This window comes from Mustela nivalis (genome assembly GCF_964662115.1).
Source record: "Mustela nivalis genome assembly, chromosome: 13".
NCBI classification, from domain to species: domain Eukaryota; kingdom Metazoa; phylum Chordata; class Mammalia; order Carnivora; family Mustelidae; genus Mustela; species Mustela nivalis.
The window spans coordinates 13,857,864-13,879,709 of NC_139032.1; the positions used below are offsets into that span (position 1 = coordinate 13,857,864).

The 21,846-nt window shown below is 40.3% G+C and overlaps 1 protein-coding gene across 3 annotated transcripts in view; it reads left to right on the forward strand.

Annotated features, from left to right (window-relative positions):
• The window catches only part of TMC1 (transmembrane channel like 1), a 387,473-nt gene that overhangs the window by 360,167 nt on the left and 5,460 nt on the right, over positions 1-21,846 (forward strand). For all 3 annotated transcript variants that reach the window (XM_082696595.1, XM_082696594.1, XM_082696593.1), the window contains 4 exons: positions 7,724-7,791; positions 13,222-13,461; positions 18,214-18,339; positions 21,673-21,751. In XM_082696595.1, the coding sequence (XP_082552721.1) occupies positions 7,724-7,791; positions 13,222-13,461; positions 18,214-18,339; positions 21,673-21,751 (513 nt within the window). The remainder of the gene's footprint in view (positions 1-7,723; positions 7,792-13,221; positions 13,462-18,213; positions 18,340-21,672; positions 21,752-21,846) is intronic.

Consider the following 21,846-nt stretch of genomic DNA (forward strand, 5'->3'; position numbering starts at 1 on the left):
AGCCAGTTGGGAAAGGATCAGAATTTCAAAGACCCAGTGGAAGCAAGGGTTCTCGGTGGAGGGACCAATGTAAGAAAGGGCCCCGCGGGTATGGGCAAAGTATGGGCAGGGGAGATGCAGAATTCTCAGCTGGGGCTGTTACAGAGGAGAAGAGGCGATGAGAATGTGTCTCTGATATTCTCCGAGATATCCTAGTTGAAAACACGAGTCCAGAAAGGACCTATCATGGAGCAAAGGAGAACCTGAGATGGGCAGAGAAGATACTTTGGAGATGCCTTTCAGGTCAAAGAGAAAAATGTGTCCATTTCCACTATGAAAAGATTTTTTTTCCGAGTTCCCCAAATAGTACCAGTTCATCATAAGAAATCCAGAAAATCCAGTGTAAGTTAAATATGAAAATAAAAATCACAGGTAATCCCACCATTTATGGGATTGCTTACTTGGATTATTTGAATCAGATAGTATTACTGTTTATATGTAAATAAAAAAGTATGATAGATTTTTATAAATATACATATTTTTATAAAATTATGAAAAAGTATATATTTAAGCACTGGTTACCTGCTTTTTTTTTTTTTTTTTAACCTGTGACCATTTCCCTAGGTTAACTATTTTTTAAAAATAATTTTTTTTTTTAAGATTTTACTTATTTGACAGAAAAAGAGCAGGAGCAGGGGAAGGGACAAAGGGAGAGGGAGAAGCAGACTTCCCACCGACCAGGGAGCCTGGCGCGGGGCTCGATCCCAGGACCCTGAGATCATGACCTGAACCAAAGGCAGACCTTTAACCAACAGAGTCACCCAGGCACCTCATTAACTGTTCTTTTATGACTGTTTTAAATGACTGTGATATTCTATAAATGAACAAATTATAATTAATTTTTATTGGCTGTCATTAAAACTTTATCTAATTTTTAATTATTGTAGTAAATATTGCGGTTACATTTATTTATAACCATGTAGTTAAATATCTTCACAGATAAACCATAGTGACATGCACAGATAATAATCTTTATAACCTTATGAGACATTTCTCTTAAGTTGAATTGCCCATTCCTAAAGAATATACCTTTTTAAAAAAAAACATTCACTTTTCTTACAACAACTTACATAAAAACTAAACTCTGCAGACTTCAGCATCAGATTTAGCGATCCGTGGAATATTAGCGTTGAGTGGAATTTTGACATAATCAGGCACACTTTATTTCACATCTGAAAAATTGAGGGCTCATGAATTGAAGTGAGTTGCCTCTGTTCGTGTCACCAGAGGATAAACCAGGGCAATGATGTGTCCTTCTGGACATAGCCATTACGTTAAATATGCTGCATTATATACTGGTTGTATCAGAGTACATTACATTAGAAATGACCCTGTAGGTTTTTTCCAGCTAGAAATTTATGGCTAAGGTATTATCACAACAAACATATAAAGAGGGGCTGAGGTGGGGAAATTACTGGCCAGCAGCATGTGTTAGATCAGTAATGTAAGTTAATCTTTTCCTAAGGCGTCTCCAAGCATAGACAGTTCGCAGTGTTTCTGAAGTGTTCACTGACTCATCGGGAGTGGAATGGTTTCTTCCAGGAGAGATTTTAACCACCCAGATACAGCATAACTGCCCTAAAGTATCTCATAAACTCTGAGTTTCCTGCAGTAGCTCAACATGCTCTTACTTACAGCCTAATTTGTGTTGACACTATCTTTGCTATTTACCAATAAAATAGGTAACAGGGATCGAAGAAGAAATAGAATTGAATATATAGCATGGAACTAGACTATGTTCAACCAAATTAAAATGTCAGCATCTTTTTTTTTTTAAGATTTTATTTATTTATTTGACAGACAGAGATCACAAGTAGGCAGAGTGGCAGGCAGAGAGAGAGGAGGAAGCAGGCTCCCCGCTGAGCAGAGATCCCGATGTGGGGCTCGATCCCAGGACCCTGGGATCATGACCTGAGCCGAAGGCAGAGGCTTTAACCCACTGAACCACCCAGGCGCCCCAAAACGTCAGCATCTTGTTTAAAGTTACATTTTAAAGGTAGTCTTTTTGAAATTTATATATGTGGAAAATATAAGAGATTTCCATGTGCTCTAATGAAGGGACTCAAAATTATCCATAAATAAGAAGCATATGACTGTCAGACCACAAGAGTAGATATATGATATGATATGATATGATATTTTAATGTAATGTTTATTTTATGTCAGAACTATAAAATACTTTACGTATAATATGCCACATATTCATAGAAGCAATGCTATGAGGCAGATCCTATTTTTCCTTATGTTACAGTAAACTGAGGATTAGAGGATGTTTAATAATTTGCTCAAAGACATAAAGGTGGTCAATCATGGGGCTAAAACTCAAACTCATGTCTAAGTGACTTCGAAGCCATCAACCAGATTTCCAACATGCTGAATTTTCAATGTAATGCTTAACCATAGAAATTCCAAGGACTCTGTCAAGTCATGACTAATTCATGAGCCAGTCTTTGGCATTTGGAACTCAGATCACTCCCTAGATTAGACAGGTCACTTACAATAGAATGTCGTTACAGGAGGGGCTGTGAGACAGCGTTAGAAATAAATGGTAGTTCGCCAGCTGGGAACAAGATATTATTTAGCATTCCAGGAAGATGCCATGCTAAAGGGTCAGTGAGAAGTCTTGAGAAGGGTTGACAACCTGGAGAAAGGGACAGCACAGTCTGGATTTGGAGTTTCACTTGAATATTTGTCAGAGTCTGTCTGCAGGCAGCCTGGGGTCCCAGAGTCATCCTCGTGGATGAGGCTAGGATTTGACCTAGTCAGTGGTTCTCAAATTAGAGGGGATACCAGAATCCCCTGAAGGCATGTGAAAACAGAGTTTCTGATTCCATGGCAGCTGGGGCAGCTCGCAGAGAATTTACTTTCCTAACAAGTTCTCAGGTGGCATTGCTCCTTCTGGTCTGGGGACCACTTGAGAACCATTGACCCAGAGTCATTTTGGGTGTGGGAAGCAAGATTTGTACATCAGACAGGATGTTGCAATGACAGAATTCTCTCTCAGATAATCTCACAATATCCACAGGTTAATGATCTTCCCCAAATAACGAAACTTGCCAAGAGCAGATGGGTTTTCCTGGGCATTTCAGTCCAGCAACCACTTTCTGTCTTCCCTGTGAGTAGATCACTGACTCTCACCCACTACAAACAAAAGTCCAGAAGTAAAACAAGAGAATTTTCAATCCCTTGACTATCATAAAGTTATTACAGGCCTCAACCTATATACAAATGGGATCTTTTTTGCTGGTGCCAAAAAAGATTATTAGGGATGACGACCTTTAGTAACTTTGCTATATGCATCCCATTTGAATCATTGCATTTCTTGGTTTTCAAGAAAACCTGTTTTTTCCCAAGCCTCACTTACCTTTAAGCTTTTTTATGTTTTAGAGGCAATCAAACAAACGTACTACAAAATGATTTACACTTACATTATTAAAGCATTGCTTTTGAAACAAAAATATTATATAATCTCATATGATTTTACTAAACCCATCTCTAAAAGAATGAGCATTGAATTTTTTTTTAACTTTTTAAAAAAGGTTTTATTTATTTATTTGACAGAAAGAGAGAGCGAGAGCACTAGTAAGCAGAGCGGCAGGCAGAGGGAGAGAGAGAAGCAGGCCCTCTGCTGAGCAGGGAGCCTGATGTGGGGCTCAATCCCAGGACCCTGGAATAATGCATGACCTGAGCTGAAGGCAGATGCTTAATGAACTGAGCCACCCAGGCGCCCCTGAGCATTGAATTTTATAGCGTGTATCTGTGTGTGTGTGTGTTTGCCTACTTCTGTTTTATTTTTAGAGGGAGATTTTCTGAGTTTAACTCATACAGTATTCAGTTGCATTTCCCAGATGTTTACAGAGAAGCAATTCTTTAATAACTAGGTCTAATTTTTCAGTCAATTAGAGATTTTAGATTCGAAAAGGATCTTAGAAATGCTCTAGTTCAGAAGTCAGAAGACTTTCTATGTAAAGGGCTGGATGGTAAGCAGTTTCACTTCTGCAGGTGTGATGTTACGATACAATAAGGAATATATTTTGGTCTCCATTTCCAGCTCCCGCCAGAGCTCCTAAACCTTATCATCACTCCCTAAGCAATACAGGTGCTAGGATCATCCTTCGTTCTAATATTTGCCCTGACCCTGGTTCCCGGTACAGAGCCCCTACATTCCTTGGGTTTTCCTGGGTGATAGGGGCATTACTTATTCTGATAAGGCAATTCTAATGAGGTGGCTTCCGGATGGCTTCAGGATGGGGGAAGGTCACCAGAAAGGGCACACCGTGATCAGAAGCTTGAAACTTTCAGCCCTATTCCCCCATCCTCCAGAGAGGGGGGAGGGGCCAGAGGCCAAGTTAATAGTTGGTCATACTTACTGATGAAGTCTCTGTAATGCTCCTTGGCCTACAGGGTTTGGAGAGCTGCCAAGTCCCTGAACATGTTGAGGTGCTTGGAGGGTGGTGTGCTGAGAAAGAACATGGAAAAGGACCCTTTTCCTCAACCCTTGCCATGTGCGTCTCTTCCAACTGTCTAATCCTACCATGCAACTTTAAAAAAAAAAAAAAAAACCCATCGTAGCCTAGTAAATCAACTGTTTTCTGGAGTTCTGTGAGCCATTCTAGCAGATTATCAAACTTGTAGATGGAGGTAGAGAATTCTCTGTTGTATAGTCCGTCACTCAGCGTAGGTGACACACCGAACTTGTGGTTGGTATCTAAAGTGGGGCAGTCTTGTGGGACTGAGTCCTGGACAGTCAGGATCAGAACTGAGTGAAACGGTAGGGCATCCGGCTTAGGTCCACAGAGAACCGGGGCATTGTTTGGAATGGCGGTAAACCCCACACGTCTGTGTTAGAAGTACTGTGGGTAGAGTATAGGGAAAAAGGAGTTCGCATTCAGCAGGCCATGTGGTCTCTGTGCCAACCATTAAACTTCCCTGTTTTAGTGCCTGACACAGAGAATACATAAACAAATGAATGCAGCTGTATTCTAATGAATCTTTATTTACAAAAGCAGCGGGTGGCCCAGATTTGTCTCATGGGCCATAATGTGATAACCATTGACCTTGTTCATTTCCTCAGTTTATCTGTGAGGAAACTGAGGCCTGACAAGATAAGCAACTGGCCCAGCTCACCTAACCGGGACACGGCAAGGCAAAGTCTAATATTGAGGTGTGAATGCCAGGCGTGTGTCTGGACCACAAACCCATGTGGCACACCAGGGATGCCCTGTACCCACGTTCTGCATCTGGTCCAGTTGTGCATCAAAAATTATATTCCTGGGGCACCTGGGTGGCTCAGTCAGTTGAGGCTCTGCCTTCAGCGCAGGTCATGATCCTGGGTCCTGGGATCAAGTCCCACATCCAGCACTTTGCTCCCTGGGGAGCCTGCTTCTCCCTTTGCCTGACACTCCCCCTGCTTCTGCTCATACGCGTGCTTTCTCTCCGACAAACAAATAAATAAAATCATTTATTTTATGAATAGTGCATGAAAATGAATTTTATGCATTTATTCATTTATTTTATTCATTCATTTATAAATCATTTATTATATTCCTTCGGCTGCCCCTGCTGCAAACACAGTATTAGAACAAGGGTTCCTAGTGTGTCTTTGGTGTTTTCCTCGTCACTTAGCTATAAATATATCTCAAATGGCCTTAAGAAGCTTATATGTTTGTGAAAGTAAAGAAAATATACTTCTAAAAGGTTGAATTTTTAAAATTTTACATAGGCTGGTGGGTTAAATGATGGCACCATTCCTAAAAGGCCAAAGATGAAGGGTTGACTCTTGGTCTGACACAGAAAAGAGCTAGTCCAAGACCACAGATGGCAGAGGCCACCCGACCGAGTGTTTGTCATATGTGTTCTGTGAGCTCACAAGGCTTCGGGGGAAAGGAAGAGGGGTCCGGAGCAAAGCCCTCCTGTGGCCGGAGGGACTCCAAATGAACGTTTCTGAAGATTAGAAGCAGTCTCTCATCTCATCGATTTATCTTGTTATTTAACCATTCTCGCTGCTTAACGCCCTGAATCTTTTACAAGGCACCCATAAACCTGACCCGTATCCTTTCTCGAAGTACCGCTGCCTTTTGTGAAAATGATGAACCTTGGGGCCTGACTTCAAGAACTCTTGAGGCAAAGAATCCAAAAGCTGCAAAGGTTTTATCAGGTTTCCAAACCAGAGAACTATTTCATCTTCTTACACCTGTTTTTTGGGGGGCACTTCTTGGGTTTGAGCACAGCAACACTCAGGTCATCTCACTGTGTTTGTCTAGCTGTGAGCATGTGTGCGTGTGCTGCGTGGGGGAGTGTGTTGGGAGGAAGTTTATGAGGATCCATATGGTCTGAAGCCACACCTGCGGATTTCAGGATCTGGGACAGGATTAGGCACCTGCCCCTCTTTTCATGGTCTTGCTGTGCTCTGTCTACATTTTTCACGTTTCTTCTTTTTTCTCGTGACCTACCAGTTAGTCAGTTTTCCTGACGGGCTGTTCTCTATTTCCGTTTAAACAGGAGCCAATTCCATTTGGTTGCTAAGTAGCATTACTCCCACTGATAGAAGCTTTCCTTCTAGGCAGCCTGATGTGTCACCAGGAAGCCTTTGGACAGACCACCCTGGGACAGAGGCCCACCTCCGTTCCTACGAGGGGCCCCTCTGCCCCCCAAAACAGGCTCATGTTGCTGCCCTAAGTGGGAGGGTATTATCTAGTTGAATAACTTCTCAAACTTGTACTGTATTTCTCTCTATTTTATTGTAAAAGAAATTCACATTTTTTGGAAAAATATTTTAAAATATGCAAACTTAAGGAAGAAAACAAAAGTCATAATCCATCACCTACCTATAACACCTATTAATTGTTGGTCATTTTCAAGTCTTTTCCTTATGCGTAATTTCATATTCCATTGATAAAAATAATAACTGTCTAACTTTATGTATTTGTTGTTTAATATTAAGTTCTAGTTTTCCCGGTGTGTGTAAGTACTCTTCAAACAGTGATTGTAATTAGGTGCAGTACAGATTACAGTGTAGATACACTATATTTACTTAACCAATAGTGGACATTTAGGGGGTTTCATCTCTGCTAAAATTTGTCAACATTTAAGGTCAATTTGTTAAAACAAATCCTAACCCTGTAGACTTACAGGGTTTAAAAGAATGAGATTTTTAGAGGTGCCTGGGTGGCTCAGTGGGTTAAGCCTCTGCTTTTGGCTCAGGTCTTGATCTCAGGGTCCTGGGATCGAGCCCTGCATTAGGCTTTCTGTTCAGTGGGGAGCCTGCTTCCACCCCCGACCTGCCCTGCCTGACTCTGCCCACTTGTGATCTCTGTCTGTCAAATTAAAAAAAAAAATGAGATTTTTAATCTATATAGTCAAATGGTTTCTAATCTATATAGTCAAATGGTTGCTTCAACTTTCACTTTCCCCAGCCATGTAAGGAGAGCCCGCTAGTCTACACTTTCACAACATTGAATGACTGCTTTAAAAAATGAGCTTTGCTATGTTAGAAAGCGTGCTTTATTAGTTTATTTATTGCTAAATATTTATTATATATATTTATTATATCAGTTACTCTGCTATTGTTGCTGCATGGAAGCAGTTGAGAGCCCAGGCATACGTAGGCAGGAAGATGAAACCCTTGGCTTTCAATTGTCACCAGTTGATATGCTAATCCAGTGAATATCTGTGTCTCCTGTAGCCTTCCTACACTGAATTTGACATCAGCGGCAATGTCCTCGCTCTGATCTTCAACCAAGGCATGATCTGGTAGGTCAGCTGTTGGACAGTGTTAGCACTTGTAGAAAAGCCTCAAAGATCATTATTGCGTAAGGCACTGTAGCCTGGTGTTAGAGAAGTCCTCAGTCTGGGTCTAACTCAACAGCTGCCTTTGTAAAGTGGATTGCTAGGAAAAGCTAGTGTGTGTGTGTGTGTGTGTGTGTATGTGTGTATTTCTAAATATATAATATATATTTATGAATATATATAATATAAATATTATATATATAAAATGGATGTGCTATATTATATATATCATAGTGCATATAGTATATATAGTATATATGTTGCATATATGTATATATGTCTTGGAATATATAGAATATATTGTATATTATACATATTATATATACTATAGAATATAGAAAAATATAAAATACGTATATATATTTTTTCATATCTTAACTCTTGATCCTCAAAGGCACCTGCCTGTTTTGCAGAGCGTTCCTTTATCAAATACTGAGAGTCTGTTTCTGCTTTGTAGATTATTTGAAGGCTTTTTCTGCTTTTATATCCTCTGACACCAGGGTCTAACCGTGAAACATTAATGATCCCATAACTGCATGTTAAGGATGAAACAAATTAATGGAAGGCTCTTCTGAGAAACTGATTTTGTTTTGTCGTTATTGAGTATATTTAGAATACAACTCGCTGCTACTTTTAAAAATACTATCTTACCAAATCCAGTAGTTCGTGGAGATGAAACACATCTTTTAGGAAGGTCAAGCTAAAAATACGATCTTTATTTTGTAACTTGTTTCACAGGCCATTTGCACGTCAGAATTATGTCTTTTGATGTACAAAGGACTGTCATATCTTTTATTAAATGAAAGCATTCTCACTGTCAGCCTTGACAGGTTAAGATGAGCGGATACAGTAGAATTGTTTTGGAGTTTAAAAATTGAATCACAGTATGTGACTCATCTGGGGACCATGTGGTCTTGGAAATCTGTCACTCTTAACTAAGAGCACCCAACCCACAGATAGTTACACTTGAGCTTCTTTAATCCTACTTACACGTTTAATATCACAGTGTGCCATTGACCACACCATTGTCCCATGTACAAGGACCAATAACTATACAAGTTTTGCACAAGCTTCATATATTACTGAAATCCTTCAGTCATAGCTGGATTGAATCATTAAACCGTTGCAAGACTGGACCTCTCTGCAAATGTTAAAATTATCTTGCTTCAGTAATATTAAGACTAGCCAAGGGCCCCATTGTCCTGCCATGGGAAGTTCCTGTGCCTCCCTAGGCCAATACATATGAAGGGAAGGCTATAAAAAGATGATCTTCTCCATTATCAGGTATGTTTAAAAATTTAATTCCCATCCTCTTACTTCCTAAATTTTGCAAGTTTTGGCTCATGTGTCCAGAGCTAAAGAGTGAAATGCATCTTCCATTCTCCAAGCAGGGAGGAAAGTCAAGGTGGCCCAAACTAGGCCCACTGGCAGAGAGCGTAAAGGGAGCAGCTTCTGTAAGTTCTGCATCTTTCCTTTTCTGGAGGGGATTATGCAGTTACAGCAGAAAAATGGCTAACATGACACCTGGAACAATGAGAAACCGTCACCTTGGATCAGTTTTAAAACTCCCTGGCTTTTACAGAGTGCCACAAATCCCTCAGACCTGGCAGGTGCCATTTGTGTAGACACATCTGCTGCATGTCTGTTTCTCTCGCTAAGACAACAGATTGGCCTCGCAATTTATTTTCATGATCAGAAAAGCTGTTGTGATAGCTGTCCGGAGGAGTTTCACTTACAATTTTGTAGCTCTGTGGTCCACTATTGTTCATGTCGAGATTCTTAAATATAAGACCCTCCCCCATTTTCTCATGGGTGGACCCATTATTGAAATCTCTCCACTATCACCACACTATCCCTTTCTATGTATTCATCCTTTAGGTATTGGTCAAGTCTTGCTTCTTGTTAGTCTGAAGAAGACATTAGAAAGTGTTGGTGTTTTTTTGAGTGTACAGAGATCATCATACACTTATCAGAGTTTCAGAAGCAAAAGAACTATGATTTGGACCTTTGGGTCCACCCTTGGTACAGATGGTCTTTTCTCATCTCCCAGGAAGCTAGTGAAGCATGGGGATGTGGTGAGGTGGGCGAAGTGTGGACAGTGTGTTCTAAGTGCCGTAGGGTCCCCTGCACCAGGGGACTCACGCCTGGCAAGCTACTATTCTACACGGCATGAGGAACCCATACTTGAGTTTGGCCATACAGAAACACTCAATTCCCTTGGTTTGTGACTGGAGACATTGAGCTGTTGCTTTGTGGGTTTCTAATTAATGGAGGTTATTTACACTGATGCTATCAAAGTGAAACTTTATAGGTAAAATCCTTTTTGTCATGAAATGGGCTCAAATGACCAGTGAACCTTCATATGACACACTTAATTTAAAAATGGACAGCATAGGTTTTTGCAATCCTATTTTAAAATGATGAACACATATCCTTTCTCCCTCGTAGGAGGGTGTCAAGGCAGCAGAGAACACGGTACAAGGGAAGATGGGTTTGGACATTGCTCCAACACTGTCTCTCTGTGTACTCTTTCACTAGTGTTGTCACCGTCTACTACCTCATTTTCTTGGTTGATCAAATGTGAATAATTTACCTGACGTGTACCGTGTCACCGGAGTAATAAGGAGAGCTCAGTGAAAGAAGCTTTCATTTGCTTTGATCTTCTTGGAAGAAAAGCATTTTATAAAGCTGAGGTATTCCAGGGATCTTTAACTAACAGATGATGGGCTCAAGTCTGGGGAAGGGGCTTAGCGAGCCAAGCTGATTAGTGAGTCAAAGACAGGATGGGCAGGAGGGTGCAGGTATCAGTGTGCTATTTTTCTAGTTTATGGTTCTTGAGCCATTTCTTCAATATTTATTTTGAAAATCTGAACTTTATTTGTAGATGCACGTATACAGGTGTGTGCGTGTGCATGTGTCCAGGTGAAGGAAGCAGGTACACATAGAGGTACAAATAGATGTGGCTTTAGGTAAGTTTGCATCTTAAACGATGTATAGAATTGTGTCTGAGGATAAATTAGCTTATGCAGCAGTTCAGCAGAACCCCAAATCTCAGTGGCTTCCAAAAGGAAGCGTTTACTTCCTGTTTTCTCTACATGCCCAGTGTGGGTTGGTAGAGGGCTCTGCCCTTGCAAGTTACTTTCACTGTGGATTCCTAGACTGGCAAAATCGGGTCCATCTGGAATCACTGGTCAGGAGAGCAGAGAGATGAGAACAGAATCCACACAGGGCTTTTAGTGTCTCTAGTAGTGAGACGCCTCATTATAATTACCATTTCATTGGCCAAAACAAATCCCATGGCCAAGCCTGCCTTTTAGAAGGGAGCAAGTATAATGATTCACGAGCATCTCACGTCACTAATACTGGCATTTGAAGATACAGTGGAGCACTGTGTAATTCTGGTCCCATTCTTGAAGCTTGAGGATCCTCTTGCTCTCCTATAATAAAGATACCCTGTGCTGTTCCAAAGTCTATCTTCTTACCTTTTTTTAATTCATAAATTTTCTATTTTAGAACAGTGTTGGTTCACAGACAAACCGAGTGGAGAGTACAGAGCGTTCCCATACATCCCCACCTCCCGATACGCACAGCCTCCCCTACTGTCGACTCCCCGGATCACAGTGGTACACATATTATAGCTGATGAACCTGCATGGCTAGATCAGCATCTGAAGTTTGTACCATTAAAAGAAAAAAAATCATTTAGCTTCCTTTAGAGTCTCTGGTCCATCCAGTATGTTTTTGTTTGTTTGTTTGTTTTTTAAAGATTTTATTTATTTATTTGACAGAGATCACAAGTAGGCAGAGAGGCAGGCGGGGCAGGGTGGGGGGGGAAGCAGGCTCCCCGCTGAGCAGAGAGCCTGATGCGGGGCTCAATCCCAGGACCCTGAGATCATGAGCTGAAGGCAAGAGGCTTAACCCACTGAGTCACCCAGGCACCCCATCCATTCAGTATGTTAAACTATCATTCAGATCTGTTGTATGAAATCCTACCAACGATACGATCTAATTTTCAGCAAGATTCAAATTTTTAATGAAATCGTTTAATGCTAGTTTGAATCATTTCATCTACAGAAATAGCAGAAAACAATTTCTTCATCTAACTCACCCCTTGTCCCCTACCCATCCCCCCCCATATTTATACCAAATTTGCAATGGATTAGTTAAAGCAGCTACTCTACATATCCAGGAAATATAAAATGCTGAGCCTAACTAGAAGTGCCTAAGGCTTTATTACAGCTGGGACAGTTTGAAAGACAGGACTCTGCTTATTCTTCTAAAATAAGTGCACATCTATCCTCTTTTTGGTTTTGGACCAATGCTTTGCTATTAATATGGTTTTATGATGCTAATAGATTTTCTCATCAAAGAAAATTCAAATTTATTTTGTTGAAATCACCAACTGAACCAGCAAGTAAAAGTGACCTCACTTGAATGCTTCCTATTTAAAAGTGGCATTTAAAGATAGTTTCTAAAAATCAGATGCACAAAGCAGTGAATTTCTAGGACAAAAATTCTTCCTGAAGTAAGAAAGTAAACAGATTAAATTAAATGAATGTGTTGAATTTTCATCTCAAACACATAAAGATTCCTATACACTATTAAGAAAACACTGTCTATTATTGGGCATAAATACATTAGCTCTAAAACACCATAATAGCTACAGAGCTAATAGAGGATAGCATCAGAAAAAGATAAATTTATTTGAATTTTTTCTCTTCCATTAAGCAAAAATTAATTAGCTATAAGAAAAATAATCTAGATGTACAGTTTATTTGAATAGAATGAGTGCTTTCAGGGGCAGTTATATTAAAGAGAAGTTACATTTCTGAATTTATTAATCAATGATTTGAGTATTAGAGGAAATCTGAGAAGTAGAAGAGAGAATTTAATACATGTGATACGGGGGCACCTGGGTGGCTCAGTGGGTTAAAGTCTCCACCTTCAGCTCAGGTCATGATCTCAGGGTCTTGGGATTGACCCCCACATTGGTCTCTCTGTGCAGCAGGGAGCCTGCTTACCTCTCTCTCTGCCTGCCTCTTTGCCTACTTGTGATCTCTGTCAAATAAAATCTTTAAAAAAAATAAAAATAAAAAAATACATGTGATACATTGTTTTCTCTGGTGTAGTTTAAGTTTATTAATAAGAACAGATATCGTTAGTGAACGGCATAATTGCCATGTGACAATCCCATAGGCATTTCCTGGATAATGGAGAGATGGTAAAATGTGCACAGAAGATGGAAATTGACCAGTCAGGTTTATTTATAAAAACGGGTTTGTGGGTCGGACGCTGCGCTACGTTTACACATGATGTGACGTGAGCAGGTGCTGTGTGACTCTGTTACCAACGAAGAGAAGACTGGGACTGAGCAGAGGCACGTTTGTCTTTCCAGGATGGGCTCCTTCTTCGCCCCCAGCCTCCCAGGCATCAATATCCTTCGACTCCACACATCCATGTACTTCCAGTGCTGGGCCGTGATGTGTTGCAACGTCCCTGAGGCCAGGGTCTTCAAAGCTTCCAGATCGAATAACTTCTACCTGGGCATGCTGCTGCTCATCCTCTTCCTGTCCACCATGCCCGTCCTGTACATGATCGTGTCGCTGCCGCCATCTTTTGACTGTGGCCCCTTCAGGTTCTGGCCTTTGAAAATGCTGTTTTCTTCCAGGCGTGAAACTAGGAATAGTCTCTCCGATGAGTTTTGTTTCCCCCTGCCCCACCCCCCACCCCGCCAACAGCGGCATTTTGGTCTGTAGAAATGTGATTCTTTGGGCAGTCAGGCTCATGAGGTAACATGGAGATTCTTCGGCAAGTCCCTCGATTTTTCCTACTTGGGAATCGTAAAAGGGAAGATGATTTGTGTGTACCCGGGCTTTACCTGGGTAAAATACGGACAATAAATCAGAGCCATAAGAGGGTAGCAAAGAGCAAGGTTTGATGATTATGCTGGTGGGGATGTGAAAATTTTCCTGATGCTAGGCCAACATGTCCAAAATTCAGAAGTTATCGCAAGGTCATCCCCAATAGGATATAATTAATTAAAAGTAGATTATTGCACAAGCTATGTAGAAATGGGATCATTATTAGATAATTATGAATAAAAAGTGGGTCCTACATTTTATAATCCATAATGCTACATGCCAGTAAAACATTGAGGATAATGTGCAGCACGTATAATCTCTCAAAATAACAAGGATAAATCGTTCACATCAGTAATGAAAAGTCAGTCAGTCTCTCTGATCCAAACTGAAATGGACTTTTTCTCCAGTTCTCTATGACCAATTCTGTCTGTGACACTTTTCAAGGAAACAAAGCCCCTGGGATCTGAGGAACTGAGATTTCATTCCCTAAATAGGGCCTTAGAAATGAACCTACCAAAAAAAAAAAGGAAAGAAAGAAAGAAAGAAATGAATCTACCATGGACCCCCCCACCTCCGCCGGGTGGCTCAGTTGGTTAAGCATCTGACTCTTGAATTTGGCTCAGGTGATCTTAGGGTGGTAAGATTGAGCTCTGCACTCACCAGGCTCCACACTGGGCGTAGAACCTGCTTAAGATTCTTTCTCTCCCTCCTCTCCTCTGCCCTCTCTCTTAAAAAAAAAGAAATGAAATGAACCTACCACAAGTCCCCCCAAAGAATCTCTGCCAGTTGAGTCACTGGTCAGCATGCATTTGATTTCTTTCTCCTTCCCATGTGAAAGAAACGTGAACGTGATAAGCCACGTGGGTGACAAGCATGAGCCCATCTTGCTGTCAGATGCCAAGTTATTAAAGTCAAAATTTCATTGCTCACAGACTTAAGTATAAAGGCATTTTCACTCTAACAGTAGTTTGAGGAGTTACTGCTTTACTGAAGAAAAAAAAAAAAAAAAGGAAAATGTTAAGCCAGCTGATAGGGCAGAAACTACTGGAGTTCTGTCATACTTAGGAAGCTGATGTTGACAAATCCTGATCAGTTCCGCCCCCCCCCCCCCGGGATGAAATAAATAGTGCAGACAGTGACATCTGGAGACTAAATATGAAATTGCAGTCTTGAAGAAGAGCTTGGTCTTAATAAATGTCTAATGAATCTCTGGGTATAAAGTTCACCAGATAAGCCATTCAAAGACTTAAGTTACTTGCAAATTACCCATGCAAGTGAATATCCACGTGGAGTTTTAGATGTGCTTTTCACTTTCTAGTGGCAAGTCGATCTTTCTCAGAAAAATCTATCAAACGAAGGGAAACCCCACGAGGTCCACATGGATGGCACAAGTACTTTCCTGTGAAAGATAACCATTGAGCTAGACCTGTACCATGACCACACAGTTTTAGCCTTTTGAGCCTAACTCCTCTGCCTCTCTTTATATCACACACAGTTACTATGAACTTAATGAAAAAAAGATGAGATCGTATCTAAGGTGTACTCTCTGATTTTGATCAAGTGTTTTCCAATTGGCAAACTTAGGCAAAATTTCTGCCTATGTATCAAGATTCTGAGATCAAGAAAATTTTACATATTTTCAGTAGCATGTCAGGAAAGGAGTATTTCTATCTTACTTAAATAGTCTATTTCTCATGTCAGTGTCCTCATTTAGGAGCAAAAAAAAGTATGCTTTGTTTCTTTGTTTGGACTTAAATGTTTAAAAGGCTTGCTCTGCCCAGAAACTAGGAATGAGGTGAGAAAACATGCATTAATAGGAGCCTCACGGCTTGGCCATCCTAGGGATCCTGAGTTTGGGGTGGTTTGCTCAGCCTGTCTAGTCTAACCCTATGTGGCAGCTGGGTGGGCAGCAAACATGCATTTGAGGTAGGTTAATGGGTGGCCCCACAAGGGACACAGTGATGGCTAATCCCTCCCAGATACAGGTATGTTTTCCTCAGGTAAGGTGGCTCTATTCCTTGGAAGAAGACCCTTTCTGTAAAGCAATTTGATGAGGTGTTCTAGCTTGTTGTGGTTTCCTGAGAGCTGATTAAGGAGTGTGAATTTTCCAGAAAATTGTTCCAATAGACTGTTAACTGGATTTACCTTAAACAGTTCAGCAATCCCAATTAAGAAAAAAATTCTCTAATTGCTCTACCCTATTGGCTGACATGATGTTTCTCCCCCAACCCCAGGCTAATAATTCTGAACAATTTCTAATTCTCTAGGCTCTCCATTCTCTCCATGTCAGTATCACCGTAATCATGTTTGTATGCATTTTCATCTTACTGCCAAGGTATTGTGTGTTCATCCTAGAAAACCTGGAAACTATAGAAACATTTCTACACGAAAATAAACAGTTCTCATAACCCCAAAGATTACCAACTGAAATAACAACTCTTAACATTTCGGCATGTTGTGTTCTGGTTTTTATTTTATGCAGCTTTTAAAAATAACTGAGATCGTACAGTAAGTGCAGATTTATATTGTATCGTGACACTTTTATATTTATATTTACTTCTGTTTTACATTGTGGTGCTGCTATTTTATTATTTATTTGCTATTATATTTTATGTGTGTGTGTGTGTTTTAATAGTGTTGCTGGCTTCTTGAGGTTGGGGATAGAATATTTTCAACTCTATGAGTCTAAACACAGTAGAGTGTTGGCCAGTAATCTGAAGGAATGATAGAATAACGACTGCTTATGCATTAAGCATTAGAGGAAATGTAGGAGTAAACAGGACGCTGATTCTGGTTCTGGAAGCTCTCGGCCCACTGGCAAGACAGGTCTGCTCATAGACATTCTAATACAGGCTGGTGGAGCTATCCATGCCCATAGGACCTTACGTGCAGTGTCATTTCATCTGACCATAGAGTCACAGCCGACTGAAAAGGACTTCTGGGGATGTTGGGATGTGGCACACTTTGGCTAAACTGTCAGAAAAAAAAAAAAAGGATTTTTAGGGATCAGTAGTTGCTTCTTTAGTTTGTATAGAAGTAAGAGATCTGGACTCCCATTAAGATGCCAGACCTCGAAAGGGGAAAATCCCCAGAGATGCTAATGACTTTGAATTTGGGACAGTCTGGATGCAGTGAAGACCTTTGTGGGTAGAGAACATTTTGTAAAATTCCGGTCCCCCCATTCTAACCACAGTCATCAGCCTCAGCCCAAGAAGTTGGAGAAGGGAGAGTGGATGGTCTTACCTTCCCTCGTCCTTGCCTGTCATCCACTCGAGCTGTATCCCCCATGTCTAGGAGAAAAGCATGACCAGTTCGAATGGATGAGGACAAAGAAATCTTAGTGGAATAAACTGATATCATCTTGAATGGTCTGCAAGCTACATTCCTCCTTAATACAGACAGGTCTTGCTGGGTGCAGATTTGTAATTTGTGAAGCGAAACTTACACCTCGGCAGTTCAGTAACTAACTCTTGACTAGATACTTGGGGTTATTCTCAGTCTTTCGAAAGCTGTTATTAGTTAGACCATGAGAAAAAAAAAAATCATCTGGAACTTGTAGTTCATGTCTGTCTAGTAGGTGAGAATGTATAAAGATCAAAAAACAAAAGCAAAACCAGAATATGAAGTGTTATACCAACCTTTATTCTGAAGATACATACCACTTGGCGATAAATAACCTAATCTTCTTTTCTGAGAATTACAGCTTTCACAGTCAAATCAATATGCACACACAGAAAAAATAGCTTGACATGATGGGCATTACTTTATAATTCTGAATATTATGCCCGAAGATAAGACAGACTTCCTGCTCTCATTTTTCTAGCTTACAAAGTTTGATTCTTACCTTAATGGGCTGAGAACAAACCCATTAAGGATTTCTGCTTTTCAGGCTTATTTTCCTCCTTTTCGCATTTTCTGTTCCTTGCAGTGGGACTGAGCCAGCAGTCATTAGGGCCTGTCCGCAAGAAATGGCAGAGCGAGAAAGGGCTCATCATTCAGTGTGGCTACCTATTAATAACTCCCACAAAAGCAGTCTGTGGAAAATGTTATAGCAGCTATTGCATGGGAGAGATATTGGATTATTTGTGAACTTTATTCCATTAAGCTCTTCTTTATGTTCATTTCCAAGGCTAATTAAACAATTCGAGTGCACTATTTATTCAGCCCAAAGGGAGTGTTCCCCAACAAGGACAGCTGGCTGAGGGGTAGAGCTATGAGCTATTTATAAAATATATTTCAATCAAAATCTTAGAAATACAGCTTTAAAAAACCTTCTCCTAATGCTGTGGTTAAATTCCTAATTGCTCAACTGTGTGTTTCTGTTGGGATACCATGTCTCCTCCCTCACCCACATGTTGACAATAAGAGGTCAGAGTGCCCGGAGCTGGGGCCAAACATTAGGTTCCCAACCTGAAAGAGCCCTGAGGTGGTGTTTGAGAACGATTTCTAGTTTTGTTTGCTGTCTTCGTGGTTTTTACCTAGGTTGTAAATAAACTTCTCTCCCCTGCCCCTCTTTTTTTCCCCAGTGGCAAAAATAGAATGTTCGAAGTCATTGGGGAAACATTGGAGCATGATTTCCCAAGCTGGATGGCGAAGATCTTGAGGCAGCTTTCTAATCCCGGATTGGTCATCGCTATCATTTTGGTTATGGTGTATGTGCTTCTCCACTCATAGACAGGGTCTTTGTAATGAAGAATGGCTCCTTGTAAATTTCAGCTTTTTTTTTCTTTCTTTCTTTTTTTTTTTTTTAAAGCTTTCCCACGCTCTCTAAGGGTTGTGCTGTAATCTCCCCAAATTCAGGGCTGAATTACATGGTGGTGAGAGGCTGAAATTCATGAGCCATTTTCTAATCCTATTGGATGTAATTCATAGCCATCTGCATCTGTCTTTGCCTGCCTAGGATTATAAGATTTGTTCCCAAGTAACCAAAATAATTATCAGTAAACAGCGAAAGCAAGGGAAACATAAATGCTAAATGCTAGATCTAATCAGCACATTGAGCTTCCCCCTGTCTCCGGGCCCCCACCTCTTGTTCCATAAAGCAGATGGCTGGGAACAGATAGAAATGATGAGCCTCTGATTTAGTATTCCCTCTGGGGACCCTATAGGCTATATTTTAGGTACCATGTCCTTGTTCCTGAAAGGCCATCAGTAAGTGTGTGTCCACAAAAATACAATCAGAGAGTCAGAAGGGTCTTGGAAAGGTCACCTAGTCTATCCCTTCAGAAGTCAGAGGTGATATCCAAAGGGTATCCTTGGGAGGGGGTTTTTGTCTCCATGTAACTTGCATTGGCTTCTCTTGACCACCACAGAGATAAAATTACATCCCAAGGTAAAATATATGCTTACTGTCAAAGAGCTTTTAAAAAAAATGCGCTAGACCTTCCTTTCAACCCCTGAAGCCCTCTCAAATAGAAAGTCTGAAACCACCATTGCGTTCTCTCTCTCAAGGGAGGCAAGGAGGAAACCACCCTCAGAAACACTTTAAAAACAAAGCTGATGGAAAGGGTGGGGTTTGTTTTTGAAAAAGGTAAAACTAGGAAATCTTCTGAAAACAATTATTTGAAGTACATGAATTGGGTTCTGGGCCAAGTTGTTAGCATCATCTTTGTGATGGTCAGTCATCTTCATGGTAATGGGCCACATCAGAGACAACAGGTGTCATCATTAAAGTAATTTTCCTTAGGTAAGAAAGAGCATAGTATAGCAAAATGGTAATAGTAGGTGGACAATAAATCCAACCTCTTTACGTTGGACCCCTTCTCTGAGGGTGAGCTAATAGCCCAGGGGGATAAATCAACAGTAAAGCAGATTACATTATTTTTTAGAGAACCTCCATGGTGGGGTAGCATTCAGAATCTGGTAGTGACTCTCTGGTGCACACGTGTTAGAAATGGACCTGCCGGATGCATGTTTCACCAGATGCCCCTTGAAGTGATTTTTCTTTTCTAAGTTTTCATGGGACAGTGGCTTCTGGGACCACGTGAAGTATCACCTGGTTTTTTAAAAGTCAAGGCCATTTAGTGGTATAAATGAGATCCTATATTAAAAAAATAAAACCCAACAAAACTTAATGTCAGATTTTATGACTATCATCTTAACTTACTGAGAGATTTATTTCTAAGCAAAGGAGCAACCTTGTTCTAATACCACCGATCGAAGATTTAACAAGCTGTCTGAGTGTGGAAGAAGAACTAACGTTGCCTGTGTTCCAGGCACTACCTGTACATTAATCATTTAATTTCCACTATAACCTGAAAGGGTTGGCCTCATCAATCCCATTATTGATACGACAAGGAAGACCTACCCCCAAATCAACTGCCTAATAAGTCCGTTCAAACCCATGTCCTATTTCTTATCTCTCATCCCCCCTAAGTCTTTGAAGCACCAAACACTGAGTTTGGGATGAATGGAAAATGACAGAATATACAGAAGATATCGAAGTCACTGGGCAGGGATGGTCTATTCCCATGGTTGGCACATCTTTTTCTTAAAGGGCCAAATCCTAGATCTATGAGGTTGGATGGGTCAAACGACGAAATTGGGGGTATTATGTAAGTACTTAACATAACCATGGAAAAGTGTAAAAACCATTCTTAGTTCATAGGCCATGCAGAACAGGCTGGGAGTCATTTCTGCCCCAGAGACTACAGTTGGCCAAGCCTTGGTACAGATTGTGTAGTGAAAAGCTGGCAGGATATGAGGTTAAATAGATGTCCTGCAAGGCTGATTATAGTTCTGAGGTTCTGATTTAAAACCCAATTTCAGTTTATTGCTGACTTGATTTTTCAAATCCTGAGATCTCATCTTCCAGTTCCTGGGGCTCATGCAATTGGCTTGGCTCTTTATTACCTTTAATTAGAGAATGTTACACATTATACGCATTTTGAATTTCCCCAATGGATCATATTACATCAGCTTGGATGGTTTTTGGGTAAATGAGTAGATTTCAGGTTACTTCTCTGTAGCCAGGTTCATTCCTTTGGAGACCAGAGAATTCTAGAACTACAAGTGACTTGTGAGGTCTTTGGGTTTATCCTCCAAATCCAGGTACTTTTCTACAAACATCCATGTAACACACACACATTTATTGAGCACCTACTTCATGCCAAATAGTATACCAAATGCTTTCATGTACATAATTGCATTCAAACTCCCATCACTCATAAGAGATAAACAAACCCAGCTAAACCATATCAATAATTGTGTTGCTAGCACCAGATGGCTCATAAAGGATATAATCTGGCATGGTTGGGGAGTAGAGGAAATGTGTTTAGTATCTAGCTATTTGCAACAAAGAGCAATGCCAGTTACCTTTTTTTTTTTTTTAAACTGCATTTTGTTTGTTTGTTTTGCTTTAAATGAAGATGAACATATTTATTTTTATACAAATGTTTGGCTGGAATTTGCTCTTTCTAGAAATGTAAATGTCAACTACAAGTTAGGAATATTCCTTTATAAAACATTTTTTTTTTTCGAAGAAGGGAGAAATGCAAACAATACATCCTGTGGAAATAAAAAAGCCCATGTTAGTGAACTATGATGAGGAGGGTTATATTCTTTGCTATAAAAGCCAAAGGAGGAAATTTAAAGCAGAAAGTCAGTTTTTTTTATTCTACACATTCCCTATGCTTCAGGAGATTAATGTCAACTTGAAGTGTTACTTTCAATTATGATTTCAACTGATACTAGTACATTTCCAAGAAGAAGCTACAGTTAGACGGCGGGGTATGGTAGACAGAATGCCGGGCTGTGGAAGACGACCCCCTTGGTTCCCATCTTCCCAGGTCACCCCTAGTAATCATGTCCCAAATGTACTTCTTTTCTCTGTGTACTTCAGTCTTTCATCTGTACAATAAAAGATTAGAGTAGAACATATCTTAAAGTCCATTCCAGTGCCCCAGTGTTCTATGATTTAGTGGATGTAAATTTAAGAAGACTCAAACTAAAAAATAACCATAAATCTTATTATTTTAAAAATGTAGCTTGACCATCTATTACCTCAATGCTACTGCAAAGGGCCAGAAGGCAGCAAATCTGGATCTAAAAAAGAAGATGAAACAGGTAGGATATAATTTATTTCATTAACATATTATCTTTATTAACGGCAAGTAGTAGGAAATACCAGGAAAGCTCACGTTCTTTTCCTTTTTGTATTG